Source organism: Pristiophorus japonicus, chromosome 6 (genome assembly GCF_044704955.1).
Source record: "Pristiophorus japonicus isolate sPriJap1 chromosome 6, sPriJap1.hap1, whole genome shotgun sequence".
Taxonomy (NCBI): domain Eukaryota; kingdom Metazoa; phylum Chordata; class Chondrichthyes; family Pristiophoridae; genus Pristiophorus; species Pristiophorus japonicus.
In genome coordinates, this window is record NC_091982.1 from 65456274 (window position 1) to 65478575 (window position 22302).

General features: G+C 45.8%; 1 protein-coding gene across 1 annotated transcript in view; it reads left to right on the plus strand.

Annotated features, from left to right (window-relative positions):
- The window catches only part of LOC139266116 (sterile alpha motif domain-containing protein 15-like), a 283681-nt gene that overhangs the window by 222576 nt on the left and 38803 nt on the right, over positions 1-22302 (plus strand). The window contains exons 26-31 of the mRNA XM_070883964.1: positions 1308-1391; positions 4246-4347; positions 5273-5422; positions 13852-13968; positions 14876-14992; positions 20982-21080. Coding sequence (XP_070740065.1) covers positions 1308-1391; positions 4246-4347; positions 5273-5422; positions 13852-13968; positions 14876-14992; positions 20982-21080 — 669 coding nt within the window. The remainder of the gene's footprint in view (positions 1-1307; positions 1392-4245; positions 4348-5272; positions 5423-13851; positions 13969-14875; positions 14993-20981; positions 21081-22302) is intronic.

Genomic DNA, 22302 nt, shown 5'->3' on the forward strand with positions numbered 1-22302 from the left:
AGGGATGGCCAGATTTACTTTACTTGATGCTGTACATCCTGACTGCCACATGATGCGCCAGGTTGGCACCACCCCACACCACTACCACCATAAAGCATCCCTATAATGCCCAAGCCATACCTTACACACTCATTACCATCGCGGCGGGGGGGCGTACCGTTATGTCTCACCATTCACTGCAATTCACTAAGCTACTTCCAAAAGTGCACACAAATCTTTTCAAGAATGCAAAGTATTGAAAATAAAGATTTCAATGTTTGACAACACATTAACAGAAACTTTATATGAACATTGGCTAAAACACATAAGTGCCTACCCTTGTGCGTTGTTAGTTGGTATGATTGCATTAGGATGAGGGTGAATGTAAGGGATGGCTAGTGAGATGAGGAAATGATAATGTAGAGCGAGAGGGATGGATGGAGGTGCAAGGTAAGTTGGTGTGAGTAAAGATGTGCAGGAGTAGGGTAGGGAAGACAGAGTGAAGGGGATGTGATGAGTGGCACAGCAGGATGAGATTGAGTGTGGCTTTGCGGTAACGTTTCGGGATCTACTGAGATCATTGAAAGGTTTGCACCACTGCAGCCTGGTCCTTCTGACCATATCCCTGCTTGTGTCCTCCTGTACAATGTGCAACCAGGCTGCGTTGGTCTCTTGGGGAGGTCGCTTCCACCCATTGAAAGGGAAGAGGACCTCCCTGTGTGCTGTGACTCCCTCCATCAGAATCTGGAGGGAGTTATGTGGAGCCTGGGTGCAGCCGTGCCCCTCTGTCAGTGTTTGCAGCAACTCAATGCTGTAGAACATTGATAGCACAACTAGTCAAAATCAATTTGCGCGTGGTCCCTTTCAGGAAACCAGCTGATAACGTGTCATCAAATGATGTCATCAGATCCGCTTCCTCTAATTGGCCGGGAAACACACTAGGCGGGGCTTAATAAACCCCCTCAAGAGAAATTAATTTTGGACCGACATCGCCCATACCGGACCCGTGGTCGACAATACAATTTAAAATGAAATTGGCTAAGCAAGAATATAAAAGCATATAGAGAAAGAACAAAGAGAAGGGATTAGATGACTAGTTATCTGTATCATTGTTGCTGGTCAAGTAATGATGGCCTGGGCACTGGGAAAACTTCAGTGCTCATTTATAAATAGGCTCTTGGTTCCTTGATATGTGTCTGAGCAGGCAGACGAGCCCTCGGTTTAACATTTGATCCAAAAATTATAATTGAAAGAATCGATCTGCAATAAAATAATTTAGCGCTAAGCATTCTGTAACAGACTCACAAACCTCTTCTGTTTTGGAATAGAATATGAAGAAATAATTTATCCAGACCCTGATGAGCAAAAGGTTCAGGATATCCTACAGAGCTTCCAGCAAGCAACAAAAGAAGGTTAGGACAGTAATTGTAATGCATGCACCTCCGAGTATACTCACAGGTTTGTAAGGTTGTTGCATTGTGAGTGGCTTAGCCAGTCACATGATGGTCACATGACACAATAAAACCCCAGCCAGTTGGGTCTGAGCCATCCACGATGAGGTATGCAGTTGCGAGCGTAGTGGATGAACTGATAATGTGTAGTGTGATTGTTAAACCTTTGTTAATAAACCAACTACTGCTTAATAGCAATGCATTCTTAATAGCTATGAATTCTTAAGCAAAGAACCCTTGAAGCATATACATATCCTGAAGCATAGTGATATCCTGAAAATATTACTGTGCAACAGAAAGAATGACGTGGACTTATATAGTGCCTTTCATGACCACCAGACATCTCAAAGCGCTTTCCAGCCAATGAAGTACTTTTGGAGTGTAGTCACTGTTGTAATGTAGGAAACACAGCAGCCAATTGGGAAAGGTGGCGTGAAAAAAACCGATAGAAACCCAGGCCCATTAGGGAAAAGAATCTGGAAAATTCCTCTCCGATCCCTTTAGGCAACCAAAACTGGTGCAGGAGATCACATTGACCCTGACTTGCGTTACAGGGAATGAAAATGTTTGCTTCATGTCAGTCCTCCAATGTTCCTGATCAGTTGTCTCTCCTTCTTGCTAGAAACATAGAAACATAGAAATTAGGTGCAGGAGTCGGCCATTAGGTCCTTCGAGCCTGCACCACCATTCAATAAGATCATCGCTAACCTTTTACCTCAGTACCCCTTTCCTGCTTTCTCTCCATACCCCTTGATCCCTTTAGCCGTAAGGGCCATATCTAAGTCCCTCTTGAATATATCTAACGAACTGGCATCAACAACTCTCTGCGGTAGAGAATTCCACAGGTTAACAACTCTCTGAGTGAAGAAGTTTCTCCTCATCTCAGTCCTAAATGGCTTACCCCTTATCCTTAAACAGTGTCCCCTGGTTCTGGACTTCCCCAACATCGGGAACATTCTTCCTGCATCGAACCTGTCCAGTCCCGTCAAAATGTTATACATTTCTATGAGATACCCTCTCATTCTCCTAAACTCCAGTGAATACAGGCCCAATCGATCCAGTGTTTCCTCATATGTCAGTCCTGCCATCCCAGGAATCAGTCTGGTGAACCTTCGCTGCACTCCCTCAATAGCAAGAACGTCCTTCCTCAGATTAGGAGAACAAAACTGAACACAATATTCCAGGTGAGGCCTCACCAAGGCCCTGTACAATTGCTGCAAGATCTCCCCACTACTGATGTCAGGCTAACCAGTCTATAATTCCCCGTTTTCTCTCTCCCTCCTTTTTTTAAAAAGTGGTGTTACATTAGCTACCCTCCAGTCCACAGGAACTGATCCAGAGTCGATAGACTGTTGGAAAATGATCACCAATGCATCCACTATTTCTAAGGCCACTTCCTCAAGTACTCTGGGATGCAGACTATCAGACCCTGAGGATTTATTGGCCTTCAATCCCATCAATATCCCTAACACAATTTCCTGACTAATAAGGATTTCCTTCAGTTCCTTCTTCTCGCTAGACCCTCGGTCCCCTAGTAATTCTGGAAAGTTATTTGTGTCTTCCTTCATGAAGACAGAACCAAAGTATTTGTTCAGTTGGTCTACAATTGCTTTGTTCCCCGTTATAAATTCACCTGACACTGACTGCAAGGGACCTACGTTTGTCTTCGCTAATCTTTTTCTCTTCACATATCTATAGAAGTTTTTGCAATCAATTTTTATGTTCCCAGCATGCTTCCTCTCATACTCTATTTTCCCCCTTCTGATTAAACCCTTTGTCCTCCTCTGCTGAATTCTAAATTTGTCCCAGTCCTCAGGTTTGCTGCTTTTTCTGGCCACTTTATATGCCTCTTCCTAATTTAACACTATCCCTAATTTCCCTTGTTAGCCACGGTTGAGCCACCTTCCCCGGTTTATTTTTATTCCAGACAGGGATGTACAATTGTTGAAGTTCATCCATGTGATCTTTAAATTTTTGCCATTGTCTATCCACTGTCAACCCTTTAAGTATCATTCACCAGTCTATTCTAGCCAATTCATGTCTCATACCATCGAAGTTACCTTTCCTTAAGTTCAGGACCCTAGTCTCTGAATTAATTGTGTCACTCTCCATCTTATTAAAGAATTCTACAATATTATGGTCACTCTTCTACAAGGGCCTCGCACAACAAGATTGCTAATTAGTCCTTTCTCATTACACATCACCCAGTCTAAGATGGCCAGCTCTCTAGTTGGTTCCTCGACATATTGGTCTAGAAAACCATCCCTAATACACTCCAGGACATCCTCCTCCACCGTATTGCGACCAGTTTGGTTTTACCAATCTATATGTACCTTACAAAATCATTGTTAATAGCGTCACATGTGGAAACCTTAGGGAAGATCCCATGATCCAGTACTTCAGGCAGAGAGCTGCATTTTCAGGAAGCTGGGGGAGGGGGCAGCCTGTATTATTCCGTCAATTAATTTTATTGGATCGATTTTAATAGTTCCACCATCGGTGGCCAGCCTTCAGCTGCCTGGGCTCCAGAATTCCATCCCTAAACCTTTCCGCTATCTCTCCTCCTTTTAGATTCTCCTTAAAACCTTGAGCTTTGACCAATTCTACGCTAATAGCTCCCTATGTGGCTCGGTGTCAAATGTTGTTTTATAACACTGCTGTGAAGCGCCTTGGAATGTTTTACTACGTTAAAGGCGCTGTATAAATACAAGTTGTTGTTGTATCTGTGTAACCATGAAGGTCAAAGAAATATTTCTACACTTAAGCATTTGTGATGAAGTTACATGCCTTTTGTTGTGCCAATTATGCGCTGTAGATCAGCTGAACGATAACGCAAAAATAAAAGCAAGATTAATGTTGAGGAGGAATGAACCTTCTAATGGTTTCAGAGGAGCTGCTCGGCTACAAATACAAAGAGGTTAGAATGCTATTCAATTTAAATTTGCTTACACTTTGATTTCAAGGTACAAAATATAGGGTTGACTTACCAATGGGGGTTGTTCTTCCGATTAACCGCGGTAACTTTGGTGGAATAGCGGCGGAAAACATCATAGAATCACAGAGAAATTATGACACATAAAGAAGCCATTTAGCCCGTCATATCCGTGCTGGTGCACAAACAGTATCAACGCCATTTTTCTGGACTTCCCACAGCTTGTCCGATGATGTTACGGCGACAGAAAGCTTGAAAAACGTTGCGTTTCTAAAGCACTTTTCATGTCTTCAGGTTGTCCCAAAACGCTTTGCAGTCAATTGAGGACTTTTTTTTGAAGCGTAATCACTGTTGTAATGTAGGAATCGCAGCAGCCAATTTGCGCACAGCAAGGTCCAACAAGCAGCAATGTTGTGTACATGTAATTTTTGGGTGATTCCTATTCATGCTTATGGGGATTCTGTACTTAAATGGAATGCCCATCAGCATAATGAGAATCACCCTTTATGATTGGTTGGGCTGGCCCACATGACCTCAAGGCCGATTGTGAACCACCTGAGCCCCTGGGGTACGTGGGCCTCTAGGCAGGCTCATCCTGCAGGCCAGGAGCAGAGTGCCCATGGATCCGGGACCATCAGGTGGATGCGTGGTCTTATTGCAGTTCGGAGGCATTTGTCCGCGGGAGGGTTCCGACCGCAAATTCAGGTGCCTTATTAAGCAAAGGAGACGCTTCACGTGACGTTTTTGTCTTTTGAGATTTTCCCCTGTGGCACAGAGAGAAACTGTGCAGTGTACAACCTAGCCGGCTGGAAAGACCAGGGGCCTTTTTCCGCTTTTGTGTTTACTCACACTTTCATTCTGGAGCAAGGTCACAAATCTGCTGCGTTGTTGTCCCATATATACATTACAGATCAGAGGGATGAAAATTTAGGACCGACAAGGAGAAACCTTTCAGTCTATCACCGTGACAACCGGGACACCACAGGAGGCAACCTCTCAGAAGATGACAGCGATATTGTTGAGGAGAAGCTGGACGAGTTGGAAGCGAGCATAATACCCGGTTAGAATAATAGTCATCTCTCATTTGTGTGTTTGAGTATTGGTGATAAAAGCAAAATATGAAATAGATTCCATACAGGACAAGCTAAGCGTTGTGCAAGTCAGGTGAAATAGAAGCATAGAAAGAGTGTCGTAACTACAGAGATAGCAGAAAGGTTGGGGAAAGTGGAGTCTAAGGGGCCGACAAACAGGATGCAATGACTGCTGCTGCTCAGGCCCACCCGTGCCTGAATGTGTTGACTCATCCCCTTGAACTCAGCTCATTGGGCTGGGAAAACTTGCGGCCCAGTGTGCCACTCACGCTGAGCTGGTAGGGAGGCTGGATCGGTGGGGGGGGGAGGTGGTGGTGGGACCTCCGGCACTGGCGGAAAGTTATAGGCTGCCATGGTCTGGGGGAGGAAAGAGTCCCCGGGGGGGGTGGGTGTTGTGTGGGGTAAAAGAGGAGGGAGCGCGAGAGAAATCGGCCTCCTGGCTCGGCGGTTCGGCGGCAGGTAAGTTGAGTGGCTCTTGTTGTTGAAGCACCAGTCTGTTGAAATGCCCATCTGTAATGGGCTCTGTATCACTGGTGAACCTCTCGGGCACTCCCGCCATGACAGGGCAAGCAGGTCCCAGGCTCTTTCATTGTGCCTTGTGCACAGACAGCACTCTGCGTGTTATGTATGTGAACCTCACCTATATGTCAGACTTGCCACTAGGGGGCACACCTGTGGGAGACCTATGGGTCACTTATGTATACCCTGGAGCAAGCAGGTATAAAAGGCAGCCTACCATGCTGCTGCCTCACTTTGGAGTTATATTAAAGAGACCAAGGTCACAATGGTGTGAGCTTTACAACACAGTCTCATGGAGTTATTCTGAACTTAACATAGAAACATAGAAACATAGAAAATAGGTGCAGGAGCAGGCCATTCAGCCCTTCTAGCCTGCACCGCCATTCAATGAGTTCATGGCTGAACATGAAACTTCAGTACCCCCTTCCTGCTTTCTCGCCATAACCCTTGATCCCCCGAGTAGTAAGGACTTCATCTAACTCCCTTTTGAATATATTTAGTGAATTGGCCTCAACTACTTTCTGTGGTAGAGAATTCCACAGGTTCACCACTCTCTGGGTGAAGAAGTTTCTCCTCATCTCGGTCCTAAATGGCTTACCCCTTATCCTCAGACTGTGACCCCTGGTTCTGGACTTCCCCAACATTGGGAACATTCTTTCTGCATCTAACCTGTCTAAACCCGTCAGAATTTTAAACGTTTCTATGAGGTCCCCTCTCATTCTTCTGAACTCCAGTGAATACAATCCCAATTGATCCAATCTTTCTTGATAGGTCAGTCCCGCCATCCCGGGAATCAGTCTGGTGAACCTTCGCTGCACTCCCTCAATAGCAAGAATGTCCTTCCTCAAGTTAGGAGACCAAAACTGTACACAATACTCCAGGTGTGGCCTCACCAAGGCCCTGTACAACTGTAGCAACACCTCCCTGCCCCTGTATTCAAATCCCCTCGCTATGAAGGCCAACATGCCATTTGCTTTCTTAACCGCCTGCTGTACCTGCATGCCAACCTTCAATGACTGATGTACCATGACACCCAGGTCTCGTTGCACCTTCCCTTTTCCTAATCTGTCACCATTCAGATAATAGTCTGTCTCTCTGTTTTTACCACCAAAGTGGATAACCTCACATTTATCCACATTATACTTCATCTGCCATGCATTTGCCCACTCACCTAACCTATCCAAGTCACTCTGCAGCCTAATAGCATCCTCCTCGCAGCTCACACTGCCACCCAACTTAGTATCATCCGCAAATTTGGAGATACTGCATTTAATCCCCTCGTCTAAATCATTAATGTACAATGTAAACAGCTGGGGCCCCAGCACAGAACCTTGCGGCACTCCACTAGTCACTGCCTGCCATTCTGAAAAGTACCCGTTTACTCCTACTCTTTGCTTCCTGTCTGACAACCAGTTCTCAATCCACGTCAGCACACTACCCCCAATCCCATGTGCTTTAACTTTGCACATTAATCTCTTGTGTGGGACCTTGTCGAAAGCCTTCTGAAAGTCCAAATATACCACATCAACTGGTTCTCCCTTGTCCACTTTACTGGAAACATCCTCAAAAAATTCCAGAAGATTTGTCAAGCATGATTTCCCTTTCACAAATCCATGCTGACTTGGACCTATCATGTCACCATTTTCCAGATGCACTGCTATGACATCCTTAATAATTGATTCCATCACTTTACCCACTACTGAGGTCAGGCTGACCGGTCTATAATTCCCTGTTTTCTCTCTCCCTCCTTTTTTAAAAAGTGGGGTTACATTGGCTACCCTCCACTCCATAGGAACTGATCCAGAGTCAATGGAATGTTGGAAAATGACTGTCAATGCATCCGCTATTTCCAAGGCCACCTCCTTAAGTACTCTAGGATGCAGTCCATCAGGCCCTGGGGATTTATCGGCCTTCAATCCCATCAATTTCCCCAACACAATTTCCCGACTAATAAAGATTTCCCTCAGTTCCTCTTCCTTACTAGACCCTCTGACCCCTTTTATATCCGGAAGGTTGTTTGTATCCTCCTTAGTGAATACCGAACCAAAGTACTTGTTCAATTGATCCGCCATTTCTTTGTTCCCCGTTATGACTTCCCCTGATTCTGACTGCAGGGGACCTACGTTTGTCTTCACCAACCTTTTTCTCTTTACATACCGATAGAAACTTTTGCAATCCGCCTTAATGTTCCCTGCAAGCTTCTTCTCGTACTCCATTTTCCCTGTCCTAATCAAACCCTTTGTCCTCCTCTGCTGAGTTCTAAATTTCTCCCAGTCCCCAGGTTCGCTGCTATTTCTGGCCAATTTGTATGCCACTTCCTTGGCTTTAATACTATCCCTGATTTCCCTAGATAGCCACGGTTGAGCCACCTTCCCCTTTTTATTTTTACGCCAGACAGGAATGTACAATTGTTGTACTTCATCCTTGCGGTCTCTAAATGTCTGCCATTGCCCATCCACAGTCAACCCCCTAAGTATCATTCGCCAATCTATCCTAGCCAATTCACGCCTCATACCTTCAAAGTTACCCTTCTTTAAGTTCTGGACCATGGTCTCTGAAATTACTGTTTCATTCTCCATCCTAATGCAGAATTCCACCATATTATGGTCACTCTTCCCCAAGGGGCCTCGCACAATGAGATTGCTAATTAATCCTCTCTCATTACACAACACCCAGTCTAAGATGGCCTCCCCCCTAGTTGGTTCCTCAACATATTGGTCTAGAAAACCATCCCTTATGCACTCCAGGAAATCCTCCTCCACCGTATTGCTTCCAGTTTGGCTAGCCCAATCTATGTGCATATTAAAGTCACCCATTATAACTGCTGCACCTTTATTGCATGCACCCCTAATTTCCTGTTTGATGCCCTCCCCAACATCCCTATTACTGTTTGGAGGTCTGTACACAACTCCTACTAACGTTTTTTGCCCTTTGGTGTTCTGCAGCTCTACCCATATAGATTCCACATCATCCAAGCTAATGTCTTTCCTAACTATTGCATTAATCTCCTCTTTAACCAGCAATGCTACCCCACCTCCTTTTCCTTTTATTCTATCCTTCCTGAATGTTGAATACCCCTGAATGTTGAGTTCCCAGCCCTGATCATCCTGGAGCCACGTCTCCGTCATCCCAATCACAACTGGTGACGAGTTACAGATCACAAACTTTCACGCGGAAATGGCTGCTGTTGGCATTCTTGAGAGATTTGTTGAGGATGATGATTGAAGCCTTCGTTGAGCATCTCGACCAGTACTTCGTGGCCAATGAGCTGGACACGGCTGAGACGGAGAGCAAGAGAAGGGCGATTCCCCTCACCGCATGTGGGTCGTTGATATATGACCTCCTCAAAAATCTACTGGTCCCAGAAAAACCAACGGACAAGACTTACACAGAGCTGTGTGCACTGGTTCGGGAACACCGCCAGCCAAAGGAGAACATCTTAATGGCCAGGTATCGCTTTTATACGCACCATCGCTCCGAGGGCCAGAACGTGGCGAGTTTTGTCGCCGACCTAAGACGCCTTGCGGGACAGTGCAAATTTTCAGGATCTTTGGGGGAAATGTTGCGGGACTTTTTCATGCTCAGAATTGGCCACAAAGCCATCCTCCGCAAACTACTGTCTGCCGAATCCTTAGATCTGAGTAAGACCGTCACGATAGCCCAGGCCTTCATATCCACGAGCAACAACATGAAACAGATATCTTCACAGAATTAAAGCTCACCAGCAAGTACTGTGCATAAAATAATGCCTTCAGCAGGCAGAACTGTACATGGCAGGGTCTACACGACCACAGAGGCCAGGCCTCGGGGGACTCAGAGGCCGCTGTGGAGTGCTAATGCGTATCCATTAACAGCATGCTGGCGTTGCGGGAGCAGTCATAGAGCCCATCAATGTCAATTCAAGCACAATGTGTGCAAGGGCTGTGGAACAATGGGGCACCTCCAGCAAATGTGCAAGCGACCTCGGACTCACCACGTGGCAGAATCAGCAGAGGATGACCCATCCAGCGCAGGTCACGCTGAACGAGCAGGAGAGACAAATCAACCTGAGGATAAAGCGGAAGTGTATGATGTACACACCTTCACCACCAAAAGCCGTCCGATAACGCTAAAAGTTAAACTTAACGGCATTCCAGTCTCCATGGAATTGGACACGGGGGTGAGTCAATCGATTATGAGCCAGAAGGCTTTTGAGAAACTGTGGAGTAACAAGGCACAGAGGCCAAAACTGAGCCTGATTCACACTACGCTGCGCACTTACACCAAATAACTCATACCTGTTATCGGCAGTGCGGCAGTGAAAGTATCGTATGATGGAATGATGAATGACTTACCACTATGGATTGTACCAGGCGATGGGCCAACGCTGTTCAGCAGGAGCTGGCTAGGCAAGATCCGGTGGAACTGGGATGACATCAAAGCACTCTCTTCGGTGGATGATGCCCCGTGCGCCCAGGTGCTAAACAAATTCCCGGCGTTATTTGAACCAGGCATTGGCAATTTCACAGGCGCCAAAGTGCAGATCCATCTTGTTCCTGGGGCACGCCCCGTTCATTACAAGGCCCGAGCAGTGCCATATATGATGCGAGAGAAAGTCGAAATCGAGCTGGACAGACTTCAACGAGAGGGAATCATATCACCAGTCGAGTTCAACGAGTGAGCAGTCCAATCGTGCTGGTGCTAAAGAGCGATGGGACGGTCAGAGTCTGTGGGGACTACAAGGTAATAATCAACCGAGTCTCGTTACAGGACCAGTACCCACTACTCAACGCGGAGGACTTATTCGCAACGCTAGCAGGGGGAAAGCCGTTCACCAAGCTAGACCTAACCTCTGCTTACATGACACAGAAGCTGGCTGAACCATCAAAAAAGTTGACATGCATCAACACGCATAAAGGACTGTTCATGTACCACAGATGCCCCTTTGGGATTCGCTCGGCTGTGGCCATCTTCTTGAGGAACATGGAGAGTCTGCTGAAATCGGTTCCATGCATCATGGTATTCCATCTTGATCACTGGTCGCAACGCCACTGAACACTTGCACAACCTGGAAGAGGTTCTAAAGCGACTGGACAGAGTGGGACTCAGGCTGAAACGCTCCAAGTGTGTTTTCCTGGCACCAGAGGTCAAATTTCTGGGGAGGAAGATCGCGGCAGACGGCATCAGACCCACGGACTCCAAGACGGAGACCATCAAGAACGCACCTAGACCACAGAATGTGACGGAACTGCAATGGTTCCTGGGACTCCTCAACTATTTTGGTAACTTTCTACCGGGGTTGAGCACACTGCTGGAGCTCTTGCATCTATTGCAAGGGGGAAGACTGGGTTTGGGGTAAATCGCAAGAGACAGTCTTTAATAAGGCAAGAAATCGGCTATGTTCTAACAAGCTACTTGTATTGTATGATCCATGTAAACGCTTAATATTAGCATGTGATGCGTCGTCGTACGGGGTTGGTTGTGTGTTACAGCAAGCATATGTGTCAGGCAAACTGCAACCAGTTGCATATGCGTCCAGGAGTTTATCCAAGGCTGAAAGAGCCTACAGTATGGTTGAGAAAGAAGCGTTGGCTTGCGTATACGGAGTTAAGAAAATGCACCAATATCTATTTGGCCTCCGGTTCGAGCTCGAAACCGACCACGAACCGCTCACCTCACTGCTCTCAGAAAACAAAGGTATCAACACCAATGCTTCATCCCGCATCTAGAGATGGGCACTAACATTGTCTGCTTATGACTATGTAATCCGCCACAGACCAGGCACTGAGAACTGTGCTGACGCTCCCAGTCGGCTGCCATTGCCCACCACCGGAATGCAGTTGAAATCCTACATCGCACAACTTTTCATTATTCATGGTAAGTAACCTGTAGTTCCGATCGCGATCACGCGACTTTTCTTTGCTTATTGCATGTACACAACTCCGAACATTAATTGTACATTTTACATCTAACTCACAGTTGCTGTTACATTGAGACTTTTCTTTGCTTATTGCATGTACACAACTCCGAACATTAATTGCACATTTTACATCTAACTCACAGTTGCTCTTACATTGATTAAGAACGTGGAACTGTCCCTTTAAGTGTGGTGGGTTGCAGGCCTCCTTTAAGAGAGCCTTGCTTTACCCCAATCCTCTTCTCCATTTGGTGCCACGTGTTGCTCCATCAACGCTGCACTCGTGGTCTGGCCGCCGCCATCTTTTTCTTCAGCGCATCACCTCGTGGTTTGGGTGCCATCTTTCCTCCATCCACGATGTTGACTGCGGTGATCCTCTTCGCCCCGGGTTCTGCCACCGAAGCTGGGAAGTCACCTTTGGAACCGATTTTCTTCCTCCGGAGTTCTGCCACTGGAGCGTTCGGGTCGTCTCAACTGGATCATCTCCACGCAGTCATACTGCCTTGGATGTTGTGTTGGTCTGCTCTCCGGTGCCGGATCCAACATCAGGTGAGGGCTTGCTTTACCTCTGAGCACGGAGGACGTTGATCGCTGGAGGTATGAGATCTTCCCAGCTCCAGTCGATCTTCTCCATCCACCTTCTTCCGAGTAGCGTTGGTCCATCACCTGCAACAATCCACAGAGGTAACTTGTGCACCGCGCCATCATGGAGTACCTTTACATCCGCACTATCAACGACTGGGATAAGTTCATTGGTGTAGGTGAGCAGCTTTGCCTGAACCGGGACCAACATGGATCATTCAGCTTGATTGTCCCATAGCCTCTCAAAGGCTTCTTGATTCATTACTGACTGGCTCGCCCCCGTGACTACTTCAATGAAGACCCTTATTAGGCGGGAAATTGTGTTAGGGAAATTGATGGAATTGAAGGCCGATAAATCTCCGGGCCCTGATAGTCTGCATCCCAGAGTACTTAAGGAAAACTCTTTCCACGCCCCCTCCCCCCCCCCCGATCAAAACTCTTCCCCCCCACCAACCTGTCTCTTGTAGCCCTCAGCGCGGGAAGGCAGCGGCCGGCCTGTGTGGCAGGCCATTTGGCCCGGGATAGGGACGGCGAGCATTAGCCGCTCCCACGCAGCCTGCATCACACACTCTCAGATTCTGGGGGTTTGGAGCTACTGCGCATGCGTGCACACTCGAGCGCGCATGTGCAGAGGTAGTGCCGGGACCTGGCTCCTCCCCTGAATCCAGTTGCCACGCTACGCCACCATGGAGGAGAAGCTGGGGAGCAGCCAAACTCGGCCCGAAGATTTTTGCCGCCCTTGGAGTTCTACAAAAGCGGTGCACCTCTGGTGAGTACGCCAGAAAGCTGTACTGGCCAAATTTGGGCTCCATATATTGGGCGCCAGAAACTGTACACAATATTCTAACTCTGGCCTCAACGTTGCCTTGTATAAATTGGGGCAGGGTGCCAGGATTTCCACTGGTCTGTCTGTGTCTGTGTGTGTGTGTGTGTATGTGTCTGTATCTCAGCCACATTATTAAACCCATTTTTTTGAGCACATTTACAGCTTCACCAGAGATAGGATCAGACGAAATCTTCACATTGTGTCTGCGTAGTTACTAACACACAGCGATCAGAAGAAATCTACACACTGTGTTTGCACAGTGACGATGAGAGACCACAGGAGGTCTTCACAGTGGGTTGGCAAAGTCACTAACACACACCCAGCAGAGGAAATCTTCGCCCTGTGTAGGTGCAGTCACTTACAGGGAGACCAGAGGAAGTCTTCACACTGCGTCAGCTGAGTCACTAACACACAGCGACCTGAGGAATTCTTCCCTGAAAATATTTAACGAAAGGTTGCGTGTCTAGGGAAGTGTCATCTCAAATCTAATCTGCACTGAAAGGATTAATGAGTGAGACAAAAAATATATTTTTATCAGCTTTAGTAATTGATGTCAAACCAAACATATTTTGCAGAAACCTATGAAAGCAGTGACAGCAAAAGTATCGACCTTCAGGAAACACATGAGTTAGATTCTGATGAAGATGCCTTTGAGGAGCTTATGGAAGAACTGGAACCAATAGATGACAATGGTTAGACTTCTGTTCGTCTGTATTTACATATTTAGAAAGCATTGTGCAAGATTACTTCCTTTGATAGTATTACTAATTCCGTAATTGGAGGAGTGGCAAATGTGTGTACATTCACGGATGCTTGAACTGAACCGATCATGAAAAAGATGACATATTATTTACAGCACAGAATGAGACCATTCAGCCCAATGGGTCCATGTCGGTGTTTCTGCTCCACACCAGCCTCCTCCCACCCCTCTTCATCTCACTCTATCAGCATATCCTTCTATTCCCTTCTCCCTCATGTGCTTTTATAGCTTCCCCTTAAATGCATCTATGCTATTCGCCTCAACATACAGTGACCAGAGGAAATCTTTACCCTGTGTTAACACAGTGACTATAAGAGACCAGAGAAAATCTTCACGCTCTGTTTGCACAGTGACTAACACACAGCACCTCCCAAACCCGTGACCTCTACCACCTAGAAGGACAAGGGCAGCAAGCGCGTGGGAACACCACCACCTCCACATTCCCCTCCAAGTCACAAGCTATCCTGACTTGGAAATATATCGGCCGTTCCTTCATCGTCGCTGGGTCAGAATCCTGGAACTCCCTCCCTAATAGCACTGTGGGAGCACCTTCACCACACGGACTGCAGTGGTTCAAGAAAGCGGCTCACCACCACCTTCTCAAGGACAACTAGGGATGGGCAATAAATGCTGGCCTTGCCTGCGACGCCCACATCCCGTGAATACATTTTTAAAAACAGCAACCAGAGGAATTCTTCCCTGAAAATGTTTAACGAAAGGTCACGTGTCTAGGGAAGTTTTATCTCAAATTTAATCAACACGGAAAGGATTAATGAGTGAGGCAAAAAATATTTTTTATCAGCATCGGTAATTGATATCAAACCAAACATATTTTGCAGAAAACAGTGAAAGCAGTAAGCGGGAAGATAAGGTCATTGAGGAAACACATTATATAGATTCTGATGAAGATCCCTTGAAGGAGCTTATGGAAGAATTGGAACCAAAAGATGACAATGGTTAGACTTCTGTTCGTCTGTATTTACATATTGAGAAAGCATTGTGCAAGATTACTTCCCTTGATAGTATTACTAATTCCGTAATTGGAGGAGTGGCAAATGTGTGTACATTCACGGAGCAAACAGATGCTTGAACTGAAAAGATCATGAAAAAGATGACATATTATTTATAGCACAGAAACAGACCATTCAGCCCAACTGGTCCGTGCCGGTGTTTATGCTCCATACGAGCCTCCTCCCACCCTACTTCATCTCAACTTATCACCATACCCTCTATTCCCTTCTCTCTCATGAGCTTATCCAGCTTCCCCTTAAATGTATCCACGCTATTCGCCTCAACCATTCCCTATGTGCGAGTTCCACAGTCTCACCATTTGATAAATAAGTTTCTCCTGAATTCCCCATTGGATTTATTAGCGACTATCTTAAATTTATGACCCCTAGTCCTCCATAACTTGAAACATCTTCTCTAAGCCTACCCTATCAAACCCCTTCATCTATTTTAAAGTTCTCTATCAGGTCACCCCGCAACCTTTTTGCAAGAAAATAGAGACCCAGCCTGATAGTTATATCATCTCACTTCTAGTATCATACTTGTAAATCATTTTTGCACCTTCTCCAGTGCCTCTATATCCTTTTTATAATATGGAGACCAGAACTGTGCACAATACTCCAAGCGTGGTCTAACCAAGGTTCTATGAAAATTTTACATAACTTCTCTGTTTTTCAATTCTATTCCTCTCGAAATTAATCCTAGTGTTTGGTTTGGTTCTTGATGGCTTTATTAACCTGCGTTGCTACTTTTAGTGATTTGTGAATCCGTACCGCTAAATCCCTTTGATCCTCTACCCCATTTACAATCTTATTTTCCAAAGAACATGTGGCCTACTTAATGCTCCTACCGAAATGCACCACCTCACACTTACCTATGTTAACATTTATTTGCCATTTACATGCCCATTCTGTACGTTTATTAACCTCGTCTTGTATTTTGTGCAGTCTTTCTTAGTGTCAACTACACCGCTAATTTGGTATCATCTGCAAATTTTGAATTCGTACTTCCAATTCCTGACTCCAAACCATTTATGTAAATTCTGAACAACAGTGGTCCCAGCACCGATCCCTGTGGATCACCACTGCCCACGTTCCACCAGTCTGAGTAAATACATTTAACGACTACTCTTTAGGTGTCTTCGTACAGGAAACACAGAGACTTAGCATGCAGGTACAACAAGCAATTAGGAAGGCAAATGGCATGTTGGCCTTTATTGCAAGGGGGAGGGGGTTGAAGTACAAGAGTAAGGAAGTAAGAGTAAAGGCCTGACTAACTCCCAAGAAATTGAGCGGGAGTTAGTGGAGGTGCTAACATGGTAGCGCACAACCGGCGACGACATCTGCCATGCGCGGTGACCGCTTAGAGCCCCGCGGCAGAAATAGGCCAGCGCACCACGAGCGGTGTCAGCACCAGCCTCACGGGTCGCGAACCGGGCTGACCTCCACTCCCAAATGCGCTGCTATTACATCTTTAATAAGTGATTCGAGCATTTTCCCCATCACCGATGTCAGGCTAACCGGTCTATAATTCCCTGTTTTCTCTCTCCCTTCTTTTTTAAAAAGTGGGGTTACATTAGCTACCCTCCAATCCATTGGAACTGAACCAGAGTCCATGGAATGTTGGAAAATGACCACTAATGCATCTACTATTTATAGAGCCACTTCCTTAAGTACTCTGGAATGCAGACTATCAAGCCCTGGGGATTTATCGGCTTTCAGTCCCTTCAATTTCATAACAACATTTCCTAACTAATAAGGATTTCCCTCAGTTCCCCCTTCTCGCTAGACCCGCGGTCCCCTAGTATTTTCGGGAGGTTATTCGTGTCTTCCTTAGTGAAGACAGAACCAAAGTATTTGTTCAATTGGTCTGCCATTTCGTTTGTCCCCATTATGAATTCCCCTAATTCTGACTGCAAGGGACCTACATTAGTCTTCACTAATCTTTTTCTCTTCACATATCTATAGAAGCTTTTGCAGTCAGTTTTTATGTTCCCTGCAAGCTTACACTCGTACTCTATTTTCCCCCTCCTAATTAAATCCTTAGTCCTCCTCTGCTGAATTCTAAATTTCTCCCAGTCTTCAGGTTTGCTCACCAATTTATATGCCTCTTCCTTGGATTTAACACTTTCCCTAATTTCTCTTGTTAGCCACGGTTGAGCCACCTTCCTTTTTTATTCTTACGCCACACAGGGATGTACAATTGTTGTAGTTCATGCATGTGATATTTAAATGTCTGCCATTGCCTATCCAAGTCTTCTCTTTAAGTATCATTCTCCAGTCTATCCAAGCCAATTCACATCTCATACCGTCGAAGTTTCCTTTCTTTAACTTCAGGACCCTAGTCTCTGAATTAACTGTGTCACTCTCCATCTTAATGAAGAATCCTACCATATTATGGTCACTCTTCCCCAAGGGCCCCACACGACCAGATTGCTAATTAACCCTCTCTCGTTACACAAGACCCACTCTAGGATGGCCTGCTCTCTGATTGGTTCCTCGACATATTGGTCTAGAAAACCATCCCTTATACACTCCAGGAAATCCTCTTCCACAGTATTGCCTTCAGTTTGGTTAGCCCAATCAATATGTAGATTAAAGTCACCCATGATAACTGCTGTACCCTTATTGCACGCGTCCCTAATTTCCTGTTTGATGCCATCCCCAACCTCCCTATTTCTGTTTGATAGTCGATACACAACTCCCACTAACGTTTTCTGCGCTTTGGTGTTTCGCAGCTCTACCCATATAGATTCCACATCATCCACGCTAATGTCCTTCCTTACTATTGCATTAATTTCCTCTTCAACCAGCAACACTACCCCACCTCCTTTTCCTTCCTGTCTGTCCTTCCTGAATATTGAATACCCCTGGATGTTGAGTTCCCAGCCTTGGTTACCTTGGAGCCATGTCTCCGTAATCCCAATTACATCATATCCGTTAACAGCTATCTGCGCAGTCAATTCATCCACCTTATTACGAATGCTCCTCGCATTGAGACTCAGTGCCTTCGGGCTTGTTTTTTTAACATTCTTTCTCCTTTTAGAATTATGTTGTAATGTGGCCCTTTTTGATTGATTTTTGCGCTTGATTTCTCTGCCCTCCACTCTTGCTTTTCTCCTTCCTACCGTTTGCTTCTGCCCCCTTTTTACTTCCCTCTGCCTTCCTGCATAGATTCCCATCCCTCTGCCTTGTTAGTTTAAACCCTCCCCAACAGCACTAGCAAACACTCTGCCTCGGATATCTGTTCCGGTCCTGCCTTGGGGTCACGCGGGCAGGCCCAACCAATCACAAAGAGGGATTCCTATTGTGCTGATAGGGATTCCATTTACGTACGGGATCCCCAGAAGCTGGAATAGGAATCCCCTAAAAAACACATTAGCGCAGCCCTGCGATAAAAATAAATCATTACATGTTCAAAATTAAGCAAAATACAATTTAATTAAACAATTTAAAACGAAAATGTAATTTTTTGAAAAATAAATTTGAACATTTTTCAAGGGGCCAAAAGTAACCTGAATTAATTTTAAAGGTTTTTGTATGGTTAAATCATTTTTAAATTGTTTTTTAAAAATAATTTATTTAAACCGTTACACTAGTAAAAAGAAGGCCTTAGGCTTGCTTTTACCAGGGGTAAAAATTTCGAGGGCATTAGCTGGGCAGTAGTAGGGCCAACACTCCACCAGTAAATGTCCATTTCCCGGGGATTCGTACAATCAGTCGAGCTGAAACTTGACAGATCGCAAGTTCTGGGTTTTCGCGCATACGTATCACATGCGGGAACCCGGAACTTTCGGGGCCCTTACGACTGCGTACGCAGTGCATGCTCGGTCATAGGTACCAGAAAATCCGGGCTACTGCAGTTTAAGCACCTAAGCAGTTTTTTGTTCCCTGCCCTATCTTAGCATGAGAAGTTAGCATCACAGGCAAGGAAAGGTTTAGGATCTAAAACCACGGGTACTCCTGAAGTGGCACTCCTGTATCCACCAACATCAAAGTGGATCATCACCGTGACTTCCTCTCGCCTGGTGATACGACACGTCTCCAAAGCTGGTCTCTTTGTAGGAGCCAAAATATTTGTAAAAATTAGAAGAAAAAATACACTTGAAAGTAATTTAATAATGCTTCCCTCGTGATTGCACCACTGCTTTGAGGAGCGCTTGAAGAGTTCACCTGTAATGTTGCTATGGGTAATTTTGAATCTTGTAGGTGTAGGGACGTGGACCATATACAGTAGACACCTCAAATCGCTGAAGAAATACCTCCGCAAGATCTTGCAAATCCCCTGGGAGGACAGATGCACCAACGTCAGTGTTCTCGATCATTCCAACATCCCCAGCATCGAAGCACTAAGCAGTCGACCAGCTCCATTAGGTGAGCCACATTGTCCGCATGCCGGACACGAGAATCCCAAAGCAAGCGCTCTACTCGGAACTCCTACATGGCAAGCGAGCCCCAGGTGGGCGGAGGAAACATTACAAGGACACCCTCAAAGCCTTACTGATAAAATGCAACATCCCCACCGGCACCTGGGAGTCCCTGGCCAAGGACCGCCCTAAGTGGAGGAAGAGCATCCGGGAGGACATTGAGCACCTCGAGTCTCATCGCCGAGAGCATGCAGAAACCAAGCGCAGGCAGCGGAAGGAGCGTGCGGCAAACCAGACTCCCCACCCACTCTTTCCGCCAACCACTGTCTGTCCCACCTGTGACAGAAATTGTAATTCCCATATTGGACTGTTCAGTCACCTGAGAACTCACTTTTGGAGTGGAAACAAGTCTTCCTCGATTTCGAGGGGCTGCCTATGATGAGATGGAGAAAACTGAGAGCCTCGCCATTTGTTGCATGGCACAACGCATCTACTGGCAGCAGAACCACTGACTGCAGGGTTACAGCCGCAGAATTGCGATATTGTTCTCCCCAACCTGGAGTACCACTCGATGGAGTGTGGATCAGAGAACATTTTTCTTTCTGCAATAAAAACTGAAAATAATGGCACTCTCAGCGGGTCAGGCAGCATCTGTGGAGAGAGAAAAGCCGAGTTGACGTTTCGGGTTGATGACCCCTCGTCAGAACTGGTGAATGTTTGATATGAACAAATTCTTAAGGAGCAAGGTATGGGGGAGGGGAGCAAAAAAAAACAAAAGGGAAGGTCTGTGATAGGTTGGAAGAGACTTGAGAGACAAAGGGATGATGGGCCAACTTGAGATGGTAAAGGCAGAAGTTAGAAAAAGATTAGTTTAGGTAGGATGTGAATGGCGGGATAATTATCAGCTGCCATGGGAAATAAAGAGAGAAAAATACATCAGAGCCAAATAGGGGCAAAGGTTAGGGTTTGAAATTGTTGAACTCGATGTTGAGTCCAGAAGGCTGTAAAGTGCCTAAACGAAAAATTAGGTGCTGTTCCTTTTTTCAATTCGTTCCTGGGATGTGGGCGTTGCTGGCAAGGCTGGCATTTATTGCCCATCCCTAATCGCCCTCGAGGACATTTTGGTGAGCCGCCATATTCAACTGAGTGTCTCGCTGGGCCATTTCAGAGGGCAGTTAAGAGTCAACCACATTACTGTGGGTCTGGAGTCACATATCGGCCAGACCGGGTAAGGGTGGCAGATTTCCTTCCCTAAAGGACATCAGTGAACCAGAGGGGTTTTTATGACAATCCAGTGGTTTCATGGTCACCATTACTGACACTGGCTTTAAATTCAAGATTGTGGACATCATTACTCTGACTTATATGGCTCCCAATTTCATGGCATTTTGACCCCAATGACTGATTTCTGACTTACACGCCTGTCGAGTGAGTGTGTGCTCCTGGACCCAAGTCTTGCAATTCCGCACCTTCAGTGTTTTCTGTTTCGTGACTGTGAGTAAAAGTGCAATTGTTATTTTTTTTTTAAAGTGAATTCAATTACAACTTTTTTTTCTTTTTAATCCAAAAAGAGAAACACGTCCTAAAGAGCGGTAGTTTACCTCGCAAGCTGACAGATGAGGAAATGGTTCAGAACAGCCTCAACAAATTGCAGTCGGAACAGCAAGCGGGTTTGTATACCAGTAATCTTCTTCTGCTTCTTACAGAAAGGGTGGAGGGTGGAATTTTCTGTGACAGGCGTAATTGGCAAACTACACGCAAAGTTATGGCCATCCATGCACCCATTCTGCCAGTTTACGCCCACATTTCCTACTAATCGCGTTGGCCTACGCCAGAACAGGGAAATCATAAATCAGCGTAAAAAAAAATCAGGGCTCGAGGAAAGCACATAACCCTCACCATGTATTCCTTATGTAGGAAATTAAGGTTTCAAGCCATTTAACCATCGTTCATTCACATTAGGCACAGCATATTCAACAACATGCAAGTGTGGAAGCTCTGCAATTATTAGTTGTAACTCTAACTGATGTCATAAAAATGCATTCAAAGGAAAAGAAAATACAGAGCAGGCCTCAGTGAGGAGAACATTTAAGCAAAAATAACAAGTCACGATAGAACACCAGAAAAAATGAGTTTTGTTTCCTGTTGGCTTAAAATTCTGGGGGTAATTTTACAGCAGTTTTGAAACAGTGCAATTGCAGGAACTTCGCAAGTGCGCCTCTTTAGCCTGGGGTTGCCGCCAGATTAATGAGCCAAGATGTGTTTGCGCAATCGACAGACGGATATAAAAGGCATTTGATAAGGTTTCCGCACAGGAGATTATTGGCAGAAATGGCAGCACATGGAATTGGACATCAGCTTGTGATGAGTTGGTAATTGGTCGAGAGGTAGGAGACAGATGGTCGGGATAAAGGGTTGCTGTCTAGCGTGTAAGAAGTGGTGATCGGCAGGCATCTGTACTGGAGCCTCAGCTTTTCACCATATCTATTAATACCTTGCGTGAAGCAATTTTACAGGAGGGGGCGGGGGTCAGCGGGCACGTTTGCTGGTGGGTCGGGTGCGAACATTTTAATTTTTTCACCCGCTGCCGCACACTTTTCCAGAGGTCGGGTCTGTCAGCGCTGAACAAACACGACGCAGCAGCGAGGGAGGCAATTCAGGTCATCATGACCTTGTTAACAGCTACTTAAAAAGTATTATGAGCTCATCTTTACATTTTACGAGGTCGCCCACAGGGTCCAAGTTGCTCGGGGAAGGAGGGGGGTGTTGTATGACCATGGTTTCTTTACTTGACAGCTGCAAATGTGCTATAAAAGCTTCTATCTCACAGCTGTTCACTTTCCAAGCTCAGAAGCATTTTGAAGCCAGATTGGGGGTGAACTTGGGCTCCTT